This window comes from Erinaceus europaeus, chromosome 6 (genome assembly GCF_950295315.1).
Source record: "Erinaceus europaeus chromosome 6, mEriEur2.1, whole genome shotgun sequence".
In the NCBI taxonomy this organism is placed as follows: domain Eukaryota; kingdom Metazoa; phylum Chordata; class Mammalia; order Eulipotyphla; family Erinaceidae; genus Erinaceus; species Erinaceus europaeus.
This window is the reverse complement of record NC_080167.1, coordinates 17,868,134-17,882,093: the sequence shown is the minus strand read 5'-3', so window position 1 is coordinate 17,882,093 and position 13,960 is coordinate 17,868,134. Positions and strand designations below refer to the sequence as shown.

The following is a 13,960-nucleotide window of genomic DNA, read 5'->3' as shown; positions in this document are numbered from 1 at the left end:
CACACAAATGATTTCAAGAAAAATGAACAACTGTATGTGTTTGAGGCTGGAAGCAGCGTCACCCTAAACGGACTCCTTTTCTTGCCCTCTCTCAGTCTCAGACCCAGCCTCCCGGGTAAGAGTGGCTGCCCGTCCCCAATCCTCCTGTCGTCTAGTTTTTATGTGGCTTCTGTCCAGGCCACAAATCCCCATTTACTGAGCATTTCTCGTGAGCAGGCCCTGGAGGCCCAGCGGAAAAGAGACTTAATTTACTTTCTTTTTTGAGGGGCTACATTGTAGAGGACGTCTGCCTCTGCCTGTCTATGTCTTTTTTTTTTTCTCCCTCCCTCCCCCCAACCCCCTTGCTCCTGGAATCAGCCAGACTCTCAGCTATCAGGCGGCGCTGCATCGAGTGATGTCTCTGGGCTTGGTTTTGCTAGACTCAAACATATTTTAATGTGCCAACTATCCGCTCTAAGGGGAAACAAATTCTGGGGCCTACGTTATAGCAGGGAATATCAGGAAGCAGCCAGAACCGGGAAGGGGATGTAGCTCAGTGGTAGAGCACATGCTTTGCATGTATGAGGCCCCGGGTTCGATCCCCGGCATCTCCAGTGTGAGTTAAATTTTTCCTCCCTTGTCAATGTTCATTGTTAAAACTCCCTGAATATCTACAGCCCTACTCAGAGTTCAGGTTTTCACAATACGAATCATCTTCCGCTTCTGAAAGTCCTGTCGCCTGAATCTGTTTATGTTAGTAGAAAGAGACGAAGGCCCCTCAGCAGAAAAAAGAAAAAAAGTCTATGAAAAACTCGGTGAAACCACAACAAAACTGAACAGAGGGACCATCTGGAGACTGACTGGACCCTTTCCTAGCGTTGTGACTGCAGGCACTGTCTCCCGGATTGTTGATTCATATTCCTGGTCATCGCGTGACAAGTGTGCAAGCCCTTCCAAGGTCTGAGTGTCTGAGCTGACGTTTTCAGAGGGAGCAAAATCCAGCAGCAAGATTTTACTTGCTTCATCAGCAACACTTTATGAATGAGTGGCTGACTGGTTTGGGTGGACTTTTAGTCATTTTTATACTAAGGATGCTGTTTCTATATCTTATTAGCACAATGTTAAAAACGCATATTTTATTGAACAAAGGGGCCCTGTTGCATTTTGTGAGTCCAGTTCTTGGCAGTGATGTGAATTAATTCCTCATCCAGCAAATTCTGACTCTCCTTGACTTGCTCTCTTGTCTTTAATCACCAAAAAAAAAAAAAAAAAAAAAAAAAAAAAGTCTCTTCTCAGATCTGAAGCGTCTAAATTCACAAAGCCTTCACCTTTGAGTTAAGGAAACTAACATTTATGAAATAATTCCCCAGTTAGGTGGTGGGGTGACAGTTCCTGATTCTAATGAGTGTCTATGAAGGTTATTATAAAAAAAAAAAAGCTAATTATTTGGTTTTGCTTTACTTCTGGATTTTATAATTAATTAAATATTCCTTATAGGACAACAATAAGGGAAATACCCTGAAAGCTTGTTTTGGAAAATGGACTAGCCTAGAAAATTCATACCTCACGCCAAGGGTAGATAGCATAAATGCTATGGAGACAGACTTTCAGTGTTGAGGCTCCAAACGCCCAGGTTCAAGCTCTTCCACCACTATGAGCCAGCACTAAATACTGCTTTGCTAAGGGGGAAGAAAATTCATTCCTTTATGGAAGAGAGGAAACGCTTTTTGTTTCGATTGCATTTTTTTTCTTTTCTTACCAGAGCACTGCTCAGCTCTGGCTTATGATGGGGTAGGGGACAGAACTTGGGACTTCGGAGCCTCAAGCATGAGAGTCCCTTTACATAAACATTATTCTATCTATCCCTGCCCCATTGTATGTATTTTTTAATTTATTTTTATTACGGGGGGCTAATGGTTACAGTAAATACAGTTGTCGGTACATGTATACAATTTCTCAGTTTTCTGGAAAACACTCTCACCCCAGCCTAGGTCCTCCTCCACTTCATGCAGCAGGACCTAAAAGTCCCCCACCAACAGAGTCCTTTACTTTGGTACAATTCTATTATTTTCTAAATTTAAAAAAATATATATATATCTCCCCAGGTCTGGGAAGACAGCATAATGGTTATGGAAAAGACTTTCATGCTTGAGGCTCTGAAACCTCAGAGCTGATCAGTGCTTTGGTTTCTGTCTATGTATCTCTCTTTAACAAAAATAAATAATAAATAAATCGGGAGTCAGGCTGTAGCGCAGCGGGTTAAGCGCAGGTGGCGCAAAGCACAAGGACTGACGTAAGGATCCTGGTTCAAACCCCGGCTCCCCACCTAGCAAGGGAGTCGCTTCACAAGCGGTGAAGCAGGTCTGCAGGTGTCTAGCTTTCTCTCCTCCTCTCTGTCTTCCCCTCCTCTCTCCATTTCTCTCTGTCCTATCCAACAACAATAATAACTACAACAATAAAAAAAAAAAAGGGCAACAAAAGGGAATAAATAAATAAAATAAATATAAATAAATAAATAAGTAGGTTGTGCAAATTAAAAAGCAGCACACTGTCCAGGTGAGCTATACTGTTAGCTTCCTAGAGCAGTGCTCAACTTTGGCTTAGTGGTGCTGGGGTTGAGCCTGTGATCTCAGGACCTCAGGCATGAGGTCTTGCTGCATAACCATTATGCTGTCTCCCCCACCCCACTTTAAAAAAAAAATTTTAGGGGACCAGGCGGTGGTGCACCTGGTTAAGCGCACACATTACAGTGCACAAGGATCCAGGTTCAAGTCCCTGGTCCCCACTTGCAGGAGGAAAGCTTCACAAGTGGTGAAGCAGGGCTGCAGATGTCTCCCTGTCTCTCTTCTGTACTATTTCCCCTCCCCTCACAATTTCTCTCTGTCTCTATTCAAAATCAATAAACATTTAAAAAATTTAAAAAAAATTTTAGGGTAATCATTGGGGCTTGGGGGCCTGCACTACAAATCTACTGCTCCTGGAAGCTGTTTTTTTCCCTTTTATCCTTGTTATTTATCATTGTTGTTATTACTGTCATTGTTGTTGGATAGGACAGAGAGAAATCAAGAGGGGGAAGACAGATACCTGCAGACCTGCTTCACTGCCTGTGAAGCAAACCCCCCCCTTAACACGCTGTGCCCAACCCCCTCCTCACATCTTTTTTAAAAATTTCATTTATTTCATAAGTGATAGGTAGATTGTGAGGTAGGTTAGAGCAAAGTCTGTTTCTAAGGGGTCCATGACTTTACTGATTTTTGCCTGAGTCTGACAGCTAAATGTATTGTCTGGGTATTAGTTTCATAGTTAGAAATAGGACTAGAAAGCTGGACCAAGGAAGAGAGTAGTTCCCAAATATGGGAAAAGTATATAAATACTGTTAACTGTAAACCCCATAGATCTGATCTAGGGCTCATATTCAGCACAAGAGCCTGTGTAACCTCTGTATCCCTGTAGTTCTGAACTCCCATTCTGTGGTCATAGCTAGAAACATTCTAGGCTGCACTCATTTCAGGACCTGTCTTCTTCAAGAGGCAAAGTATGTTGACCCAACCTCCCTTCTGAGAGTGGGACAGTCCCTCCCATTGTTGTTCCACCTTGAGGACAAGGTCCTGTAGAGGCCCACAAGATAGTTGGACCAATATTATTATTATTGTTATTATTATTTGCCTCCAGGATTATCACAGAGGAAATCAGGATGCCCAGGGAAATCAGGATGGCATCATAGTAGCATCTGCAACTTAGTGGCTGAAAAGAAGTAAGATATAAAGCAGGACAAATGTCTAATAAACAGGAACCATAAAGTAGGAATAGAGTAGATAAGAATAGGGATCTTAAAGTAGATAGAAACTAGGGAAAAGGAGTCGGGCTGTAGCGCAGCGGGTTAAGCGCAGGTGGCGGTGGCGCAAAGCACAAGGACCGACATAAGGATCCCGGTTTGAACCCCGGCTCCCCACCTGCAGGGGAGTCGCTTCACAGGCGGTGAAGCAGGTCTGCAGGTGTCTATCTTTCTCTCCCCCTCTCTGTCTTCCCCTCCTCTCTCCGTTTCTCTCTGTCCTATCCAACGACGACAACAACAATAATAACTACAACAATAAAACAACAAGGGCAACAAAAGGGAATAAATAAATAAAATAAAATATTTAAAAAAACAAAAAAAGAAACTAGGGAAAAGGGGAGCCCGGCGGTGAAGCAGGTCTGCAGGTGTCTATCTCTCTCTCCCCCTCTGTCTTCCCCTCCTTTCTCCATTTCTCTCTGTCCTATACTACAACAGTAAAACAACAAGAGCAACAAAAGGGAATAAATAAATAATTAAATATTTTTTTAAAAACTAGGGAAAAAAAGAAAAAAGAAACTAGGAATTTGGGAGCCAGGCGGTAGCCAAGGATTAAATGCACATGTCGCAAAGCGCAAGGACTGGCATAAGGATCCCGTTTGTTTTGGAATAAGGATCCGGGTTCAAGCCACCGGTTCCCCACCTCAAGGAGGGTCGCTTCACAAGCTGTGAAGCAGGTCTCTATGTGTCTATCTTTCTCTCCCCTTCTCTGTCTTCTCCTTCTCTCTCAAGGTCTTTCTGACCTATCTAACAACAATGACATCAATAACAACAATAATTATAACCACAACAAGGGCAACAAAAGGGAAAAAATAGCCTCCAGGAGCAGTGGATTCGTGGTGTAGACACCGAACCCCAGTAATAATCGTGGAGACAAAAACAAACAAGCAAACAAACAAAAAACAAACTAGAAGTGGAATTGCCTTCCGACTCCGAGAGTCCCAGAATCTCTCTCCTGCGAAGCTAGCCCGGCAATAAAGATTGAACTGCGTCCCACTCAAAAACAAACAAACAAACAAAAAAAAAACCACTAGGAATTCTATAGGTTATTGCTGGGGCTTGGTGCCTGAACTACGAATCCACTGCTCCTGGAGGCTATTTCCTCCCCTTTTGTTACCCTTGTTGTTTATCGTTGTTGTGGTCATTGTTGTTATTGATGCCGTTGCTGTTGGACAGGACAGAAAGAAATCGAGAGAGGAGGGGAGACATCGAGGGGGAGAGAAAGACAGACACCTGTAGACCTGCTTCACTGCCTGTGAAGTAAACCCCCTGGCAGGTGGGGAGTTGGGGGCTCTAACCCGGATCCTTGCTCCAGTCCTTGCGCTTTGTGCCATGTGCGCTTAACACTGCGCTACCGCCTGGGTCCCAGGAATTCTATTTTATGTATATTCCTAGGGGCCCATGACTTCAGCAACTTTTATATATATATATATATATATATATATATATATAGGAAACGCTGGGGAGTCCGGCAGTAGCTCAGCGGGTTAAGCACACGTGGCGCAAAGCGCAAGGATGGGTATAAGGATCCTGAATCGAGCCCCCGGCTGCCCTCCTGCAGGGGAGTAGCTTCACAGGCTCACAGGCGGTGAAGTAGGTCTGCAGGTGTCTATCTTTCTTTCCCCCTCTCTGTCTTCCCCTCCCCTCTCTGTTTCTCTGTCCTATCCAAAAAAAAAAAAGAAAAGAAAAAGGAAATACTGGAGCAGGGGTAGATAGCATAATGGTTATGTAAAGAGACTCTCCTGCCTGAAGCTCCAAAGTCCCAGGTTCAATCCCCTGCACCATGATAAGCCAGAGCTGAGCAGTGCTCTGGTAAAAAAAAAAAAAAAAAGGATAAGAGGGATGCAACTCCACATAATTCCCACCACCAGAACTCTGTATCCCATCCCCTCCCTTGATAGCTTTCCTATTCTTTAACCCTCTGGAAGTATGGACCCAAGGTCATTGTGGGATGCAGAAGGTAGAAGGTCTTGCTTCTGTAACTGCTTCCCTGATGAACATGGGTGGGCTTGACAGGTTGATCCATACTCTACTCCCAGCCTGCCTCTCTCTTTCCCTAGTGGGGTGGGGCTCTGGGGAATTGGAGCTCCAGGACACATTGGTGGGGTTGTCTGTCCAGGGAAGTCTGACTGGCATCATGGTAGTATCTGGAACCTGGTGGCTGAAAAGAGAGTTAACATACAAAGCCAAACAAATTGTTGACTAATCATGAATCTAAAGGCTAGACTAGTGCAGATGGGTGGGGAGGATCTCTGTTTAGTAGATAGCTAGTAAACATATTTTAATTATATTCCAAAGGGCTTGTGGCTATACTAGTTTTTTCGTTGTTTTTTTTTCCCCCTGAGCCTGAAATCTGATATGCAGGTAGATCCTAGTTATTGTCTGGGGATATGATGTCATGGTTGGGAAAAGGACCAGAAAGCTGGATCAGGGAAGAGGGTAGCTCCCAAATATGGGAAAGGTGTATAAATATTGTTGATTGCAAACCCCATGGATTTGATGTGATCTGGGGCCCATATTCAGCTTAGGAGCCTAAGTGACCTCTGCATCCCTGTAGATCTGAGCTCACATTCTGTGGTCATGAGTAGGAACATTCCAAGCTGCCCCAATATCAGGACCCATCTTCCTCAGGTGTAGCATAGAGTATGTTGTCCAGCCTCCCTTCAGAGGATGGAACATTCTCTACTGTTGTTGATCTAAGTTGAGGGCAAAATCCTATGGGGGCCCACAAAAGGGTCTTTTGTGCTGTTCCTGATAGAGATGATCGGTAACAATGGAAAGAGGGATTGATTCGAGGTCTAGGCCCATCATTTCTGTTTGGGAATCTCAGGACTCCCCGACTAGTGCCCCAGCTAATGGGGTGGCCTGATAGTGACTAAAGATTCATTGTTGGGCCGGGTGGTGACATACCTAATTGAATGCACATGTCACAGTGCATAAGAACCCAGGTTTGAGCCCCGGGTTCCCACCTACAGGGGGAAAGCTTCACAAGTGGTGAGGCAGGGCTGCAGGTATCTGTCTCTTTCTCTATCACCCCCTTCCCTCTCAATTTCTTTCTTTCTTTTTAAATTTATTTTCCTTTTTGTTGCCCTTTTTTAAAAAATATTTTTATTTATTTACTATTGGATAGAGACAGAGAGAAATTGAGAGGGGAGGGGAGGGAGAGATAGAGAGGGGAAGAGACAGAGAGATACCCACAGTCCTGCCTCACTACTGGTGAAGCTTTCCCTCTGCAGGTGGGGACCAGAGGCTTGAACCTGGGTCCTTGCACACTGTAATGTGTGCACTTAACCAGGTGCGCCACTGCGGGGCCCTGAGAGAAGAACTTCTTTAAGTTTTTATTACTTATTTTACTTCACCAGGAGATCATGGTGTTGTGACTCTGGGTGTTTTCTGACAGCATGGCAAGGAAGATTTGATCCCCCTTTCTATCGAAGACAGAATAGTTTTGGAGTAAGAGGGACCAAAAAAAAAGGGATTTTTGTTTGTATTGTGAAAATAAACATCAACATTTTTAGTTGAAAAAAAAAAGAATTCAAGGGGTTGGGCGGTAGCGCAGCAGGTTAAGCTCACATGGCAGAACCGGAGTAGGGATTCCCCACCTGTAGGGAAGTCACTTTACAATTGGTGAAGCAGGTCTGCAGGTGTCTATCTTTCTCTCCCCCTCTCTGTCTCCCCTCCTCTCTGGATTTCTCCCTGTCCTGTCCAACAACAATAATATCAATGGCAACAATAACAGTAAAGACAACAAGGGCAACAAAATAGGAAAAAAAGGCCTTCAGGAGCAGTGGATTCATAGTGCAGGCATCGAGCTCCAGCAATAACCTTGGAGGAAATAAATAAATAAATAAATAAATAATAAAATAATTCAGAAAGGTTAACTTCTCCCCTATGGAACACAAGTGGACATTAAAGTTGGTTTTAATGGTCAATTTCATGTATTCTGCCACAATTTTAAAACAAAAACATAAAACTCAGACTAACTCCTTCATGATCCCAGCCTAGACACATTTGAGGACTAGAATGTACCCCTGACCTTGTGACTTTTCTGCCTGCTGGAGGATGTCATTGGTTATTTTAAGCCAGAGCCGTTTTCATTCTGCCTCAGAATACAAACACAGAAGTATAAACAGAAAGAACAGAATCCCTTGAGCTTTTCCTCCGCAGCTGCAGAAGCCCATGGCTGCCTTATATGGTTGTGTCACAGTGACAAAGCAAGGTAGCCCTTCCCCTCCTCCTCCCCTCCGTTTCCCATTTGACCCTTTCTCTTTGGGTGGAAACATTTGCTGATTATAATGCTTTTCTGATGATTGTGCTGAGTTCTAAGGTCCAAGCAAAGTGGTGTGACCTTGAGGGAAACCAAGTCTTGTGGGGGAAGGAAGAAAGGCAGGCAAGCAAGCACTAGGCCTGCCCCACCCCACCCTCAGCCACCCAACACCCAAGCCCTTTGTGAGCTCAGCCCATCACGTGTCCACATCTGCCTGCCAATCCCGTGGTGTTGCCTGGCCTCTGTCATAATGCCATTGGTGCCAGTTCACCAGCACGCCCATTCTGGGCTGCCTGCAAAGGATGGATCTGTGAGTGGAAGGAACTGAAAATGGATCCAATGACTCATTCCTCTGCTTCTGGCACCTTCTGGCACATTCCATTCTAGGTCAGAGAAGAGGAGTTTTGAGCAGCTGTGACTGGATACCTGATCCCTGAATCCAAGTGGGACTCTGAGACTTCGGGAGCCCTTTCAGCACTAAGAAAAACACTTGTAAAAACAACAACACTACTACTCTCTGTAGGGCAGATTTTTCTTAAGATCACTGTTGTCTTCAGTGAAAATTTGGACCCAGTAGTTCTGTCCACTGTAGGATAGCAGCACCATCCACAGCCTTTACTATTTAGCGTTAATAATTCCCCCACCCCAACTCCCCCCAACCACCACCACTGAGGGTTGACGAGAACCTAGAAAAACTCCAGACACGTTTATTTCTGAAGGGCAAAAATCTGCCCTGGTTGAAACCTTTGAGCCAGAGAAACACCAGATTCCTCTCTTTGAAGAGTTCAACTTCTCCCTCTTTCCTCTCAGGACTTTTGAACAAGTGTTTATATGCAGTTTTTACTTCACTAAAAACACATTGTTGGACTCATTCATTTCCCTCTCTCTGATAGAGATAGAACTAGAAAGATCTAGTTCTGCCAGCTCATAAGAACAGATTTTTTCTCTTTTTGGAGATAAACCTTGGCCCACTCCCCAGCCTCTTTTCCCCTTTCTAGTCCCCTCCCCCACTTCTGAAGTCAGGGCTGTTTTTCTCTGTGCCTTTGGATTCTGAAAAAAGCTGTCACAAAGCTCGTGACTCAGCCTTTAAACAACATGAATCACAAGACTTGGAGCAAAGCAACAGCCCAAAGCAAACAAGTCTAGTCACATTAGAACCTCACCCTTTGGTCTCTGATTTTAGGTAAATAATGTCAAGAGCTTCAACTTTGTACTCCTTAAAAAAAAATTCCTTCCAGAAATTAAGGTTTTTTTATATTTTATTTATTCATGAGAAAGATAGGAAGAGAGAGAAAGAACCAGACATCACTCTGGTACATGTGCTGCCAAGAATTGAACTCAGGACCTCATGCTTGACAGTCCAGTGCTTTATCCACTGTGCCATCTCCTGGACCACAAATTAATGTCTTTTTGAAGTCACTGGGCTCTCAGACTGCTAACTTAAAAAATGGCCTTTTGGTTTTTCATTTTAAAATAGCAAGCAATTCAGTCTCACTAGAGAATATTAAACATTACACAGATTAAAGTCTATTTTGAATACTGCTCAGATTGTTTTTCATAAATACATGCCAAAGAAGTACAGCAATTTTATTTTGGTTTAAAATTTTTAAAGAAATGTTCATAATTTAAGAGAATGTATTCTTTTTTTTTTTGGATTTTTCTATTTTTCTTTGTTTCCTTTTGTTGCCCTTGTTTTATTGCTGTAGTTATTATTGATGTTGTTGTTGTTGGATAGGACAGAGAGAAATGGAGAGAGGAAGGGAAGACAGAGAGGGGGAGAGAAAGATAAGACACCTGCTTCACCACTTGTGAAGTGACTCCCCTACAGGTGGGGAGCTGGGGGCTTGAACTGTGATCCTATGCCCATCCTTGCACTTAGGGACACCTGCACTTAACCCGCTGTGCTATTGCCTGACTCCCGAAAATGTATTCTTAATGATGGCAAATTGCCTTTGTTGTTGTTGTTGTTGTTGTTGTTGTAAAGGCTTTCTTAATGTTGTTAAACTAAATTAAAATAAAAACTAAGTTCAAATGAGTCAATACTGAACAACTCATGAACTGCGTAACAACCCATCTAGAAATAGAAACACTATCCAAATTGACTATTTAGGGGAATACCCGTTTTGGGGGAACAAAAGGTCTTCTTAGGTTTATTACCTTCCTTATCAGAACTGACTCCTAATTCTGACAGGAAAAAAAAAATCAATGGCATTTTTAAAACATTTATTTTAGTGAGAGAGATACGGGGCAAGAGAGACACCAAAACCCTGGCTCAGCTCTGGCTTCAGGTGTTGCTGGGGGTTGAACCAGAGACCTCAGAGCCTCAGGCATGATCTATTTATGTAACAATGATGCTGTCTCCCAGCTCCAGGGAAATTCTATTGGCTCACTGATTGAGGTTCTATTCTGGGTTAACCTTAATTGAGTCTCAGTCTGGAGCCCTGAGCTAAGTACAACCCCCTCCATTTGGGGCTCTTTTTTTTTTTTTCTTAAAGAGGAATTTAGAATGGTTTCCCTTCCTCCCTATCTGTAGAAATAGGATCAACTTCTAAAAGAAGTTTGAAGGGACAATGGTTGGGTAATTGGTCAGGGAGACTACACAGTAAACCTTTTTTTTTGCTCTGGTTTATGATGGTTTTGGGGGTTGACCCTAGGAATTTGGAGCCTCAGGCTAGAGTCTCTGCATAACCATTATGCTGTCTACCTCACAATAAACTTTTTTTTAATGTGTTACATAATATATAAATATTCATTTATTGCAAGCACTACATGTAACAGGGATGCATGTTATGTAAATCATAGAGAATTTATATTATATAATTCAAACAATGATAATCTATATGACATATATCATACATGAGAATTTATATCACACGTTATAAATAATAACTTCTTGTTTAATATGCTCATTTGTTCCCTAAATAGCCATGCATGATGTATAAAGATCATGGACGTATCTGATACTGTGTCCCCTCCCATGCTGCCTTTACAACCCGCATGTGTTCACACTCACTGCACCTCTTGGAGCAGACCCAGCATGGCTTTTGGCCTCAGAGGCCACAGTGCCAGATGACAGTGACTGGCTGGTTGAGTTTGAGGAGCTGTGGGGCTCCCCCCTGCACCCCTCAATGCTGCAAGGTGGAGCTTTGCATGCCCAGCCCCCCCACCTCCCCACCCCCACCCCCACCCCCATTTCTCAGCAGAGGCCTGTACTCCCAGCCTCTCTGTCTAGGATGTTTCATCTCCAGATTCCTGGTCTGAGGGCATGTGGTGGCCCCACCTGAAACTGCTCACTGGGTGTTGCACCCCGAGAGCTGAGTCACAGAGCACTGAGCGAGGCCAGGAAGTGATGGGGCCTGGTTGGATGTGTGGTTGGTGTAGGTGACAACACAGCCAACTAGCAATGAGTATGATAAATATGTGAAAGGGCACTCAGGTTCTTTGGGGCGTTTTTGTTTTGTTTTGTTTTCTGGACAGAGACAGAGGCAGATACACACACACACACACACACACACACACACACACACACACACACAAATATGGAGAGTGAGAGGAGGAAACGAACAGCATGGAAGCTTCCTTCAAGTACCCACAGTAAACTTTAAAAGACCTTTATTTTTTTTTTTTTATGTTCACCAAGTCCCTAACTTAAAACACTGTAAACTATACTGAAGAAACGACGCATCGAGGTCACAAAATAAACTCGAAAAACGTGTGACCCGTGATCCTTTTTCTCCCCTTTTTACATTTTACAGAACAAAAATTTTAAATTTGATATTTCCTTGTTTCAGTAGAAATGCACAGGGATGGGGCCGGCTGGTGGTCTACCTGAGAGAGCGCACATTACAATGCTCAAGGATCTGAGTTTGAGCCCCTGCCCCCCATGCAGGTGTCTGTCTTCCCTTTTCCTCTCGATTTCTGTCTCTATCCAATAAATGTTTTTTTTAAAAAAAAAAAAAAAAAGAAAGAAATACACAGGGATGGGATTCAGTCGATCTAGAAAGATCTGGTCCAGACGCAGAGGCTGCTGGGAGGTTGGAGAAGCTTCTAGAAAGACTCGTTCGGGCAGCTGGCCCTGCCCGCAGGGTCTACAGGCCTCTGTGAGGCCTTTCTTCCTTTTGCTTCCCCAAATCACACAACATAATTTTTTTTCCGTTTATTTTGACAAATTTCTGAGGGTCCCAGGGCAGCCGGGCAGATTCTGCTGAGTCACTCCCCTTGTCCCAGTGCCCGGCCCACGGCGGTCGCGGGGCCAGTGGGGGGCTGGGGTCCCGGCGGCCCTCGCCGCGGCCAGGGCGTCAGTGAAGGGGGTCTCGAGGAGGCCGAAACAACGTCATGACGGCCGATGTGACCCAAAGTACAGACCCCGGGATGGGGGGGGGGGCAGGGCGCGTGCCGCGAGACGCTCCCAGTGACCCCGCGGGCGCCCCGGGCTAGGGCTAGGGGGCGGCTGCGGGGTCGACTGCGGGGGCGGCGGGGGCGGCTGGGACCGTTGGGGCCGGGGGAGGGGGCGGCGGGCCAGCCCCATCCGTACATCCGGGCAACTCCGCGCCGGGACTCCGCGCCGGCCATCTCCCAGGACGCAGTGCTCAAACTCTGCACCGATCCTTCCGCGCGGCTGCCCCGAACCCCGATTCTCCCCTCTCCAGAGCGACCCCCTCAAAGCCCAGGCTAATAAGAGAACATTGTCTGAGGAGTCTAGTGATTCTCGGGGGCTGACTTTCCTTCTTCAGAGATCAGAAAGAGCGGGGGTGGGGGGTGGGGGAAAGTAGTTCCTTCTAGGCTTTTCCGCGGAGGGATCTCTGAGGGTGTGGCGTCACCGATGACTATATAAAGGGGCACCGGGCGTGGCGCAATCAGTTGGTCGGCTCCGGAGTTCGTTTGCTGTTCTTCTGTGCTCGGTGCTGCTGCCGCCGCCGCCACTTGGTGAGGAGCAAACCGCGCCGCCGGCTGTGGGGGAGGTGGGGCGGCGAGGGTGTTCTCCGCGGCGGCCGGAGGAGTATAGCAGGGGTGCCGGGTCGGCGGGGCAGGCGAACAGAGGGAGCCTGAGGGGGGAGAACCGCAGCAAGATGGCGGCTGTTTTCAGGCACCAGCGTTAGGAAGCTACGTTAGGAGGCGGCCTGTGAGGTTGGAGCGAGGTGACGGGTGGTTATGGGATGCTAGGGAGATAGGGAAGGGCTCCCCGAAACACTCCGGCATCGGGGCACAACCTAGTATTGAGTCTGAGAGACTGACGCGACGGGTTGCCTGTGTGAAGGTGCCTGCCCCGCCCGGCGCAAGGCTTTCGGTTTCTCAGTGAGGTGAGGGGGCGCCGGCGGTTGCTGAGGGGGGAGGGGAGGCCCCCACGCGCAGTCGCGTTGTGTGACGTCATTCGTCTGTTGGCTCACAGGCAAGGGTGGGGCCGCCAGCCGGGCTGTGCTTCATACCTTACAGGGTTCCACAGGCACAGGACACAGGGATTTGGGCCGGGCTAGACCCGAGGTGACAGGGAGCAGCCGCTGAGGGGGAGCGGGAGGGTGAGGTTCCGCAGCTGTTGGGTTTTCCTTGAGTCGGACTTCCTGCTTCCCTAGTAAGTGCCTGAGGCTGGAATGTGGAATGTTGGTCAGAGCTGAGTCATGTTGTGAGGGGCTTGGACTCACGTTTTAAGTAATGTGCAGTGTACCATGCAAGGCCACTGTAAGTATTGGCACTAAAGGACTCAAGAGCTTACAGATAAACGTGTTTCTCTCTGTTCGCCCCCCCCCCTTATTGTTGGGGGTTTATGTTAACAGACAATGCAGATCTTCGTGAAGACCCTGACCGGTAAAACCATCACTCTCGAGGTGGAGCCCAGCGACACCATCGAGAACGTGAAGGCCAAGATCCAGGACAAGGAGGGCATC

General features: G+C 46.1%; 1 protein-coding gene and 1 non-coding gene across 2 annotated transcripts in view; both read left to right on the top strand.

The window, feature by feature from the left end:
* Window positions 1–521: 521 nt before the first annotated feature.
* Window positions 522–593, top strand: TRNAA-UGC (transfer RNA alanine (anticodon UGC)). Its single transcript has one exon. It is a non-coding gene; the product is annotated as a tRNA-Ala (tRNA).
* Window positions 594–12,848: 12,255 nt separating this feature from the next.
* Window positions 12,849–13,960, top strand: part of UBC (ubiquitin C) — a 3,583-nt gene continuing 2,471 nt past the window's right edge. The window contains exons 1-2 of the mRNA XM_060193270.1: window positions 12,849–13,004; window positions 13,850–13,960. The exon at window positions 13,850–13,960 is cut by the window's right edge and continues 2,471 nt beyond it. Of these exons, the coding sequence (XP_060049253.1) occupies window positions 13,853–13,960 (108 nt within the window). The 5' untranslated portion in view covers window positions 12,849–13,004; window positions 13,850–13,852. The remainder of the gene's footprint in view (window positions 13,005–13,849) is intronic.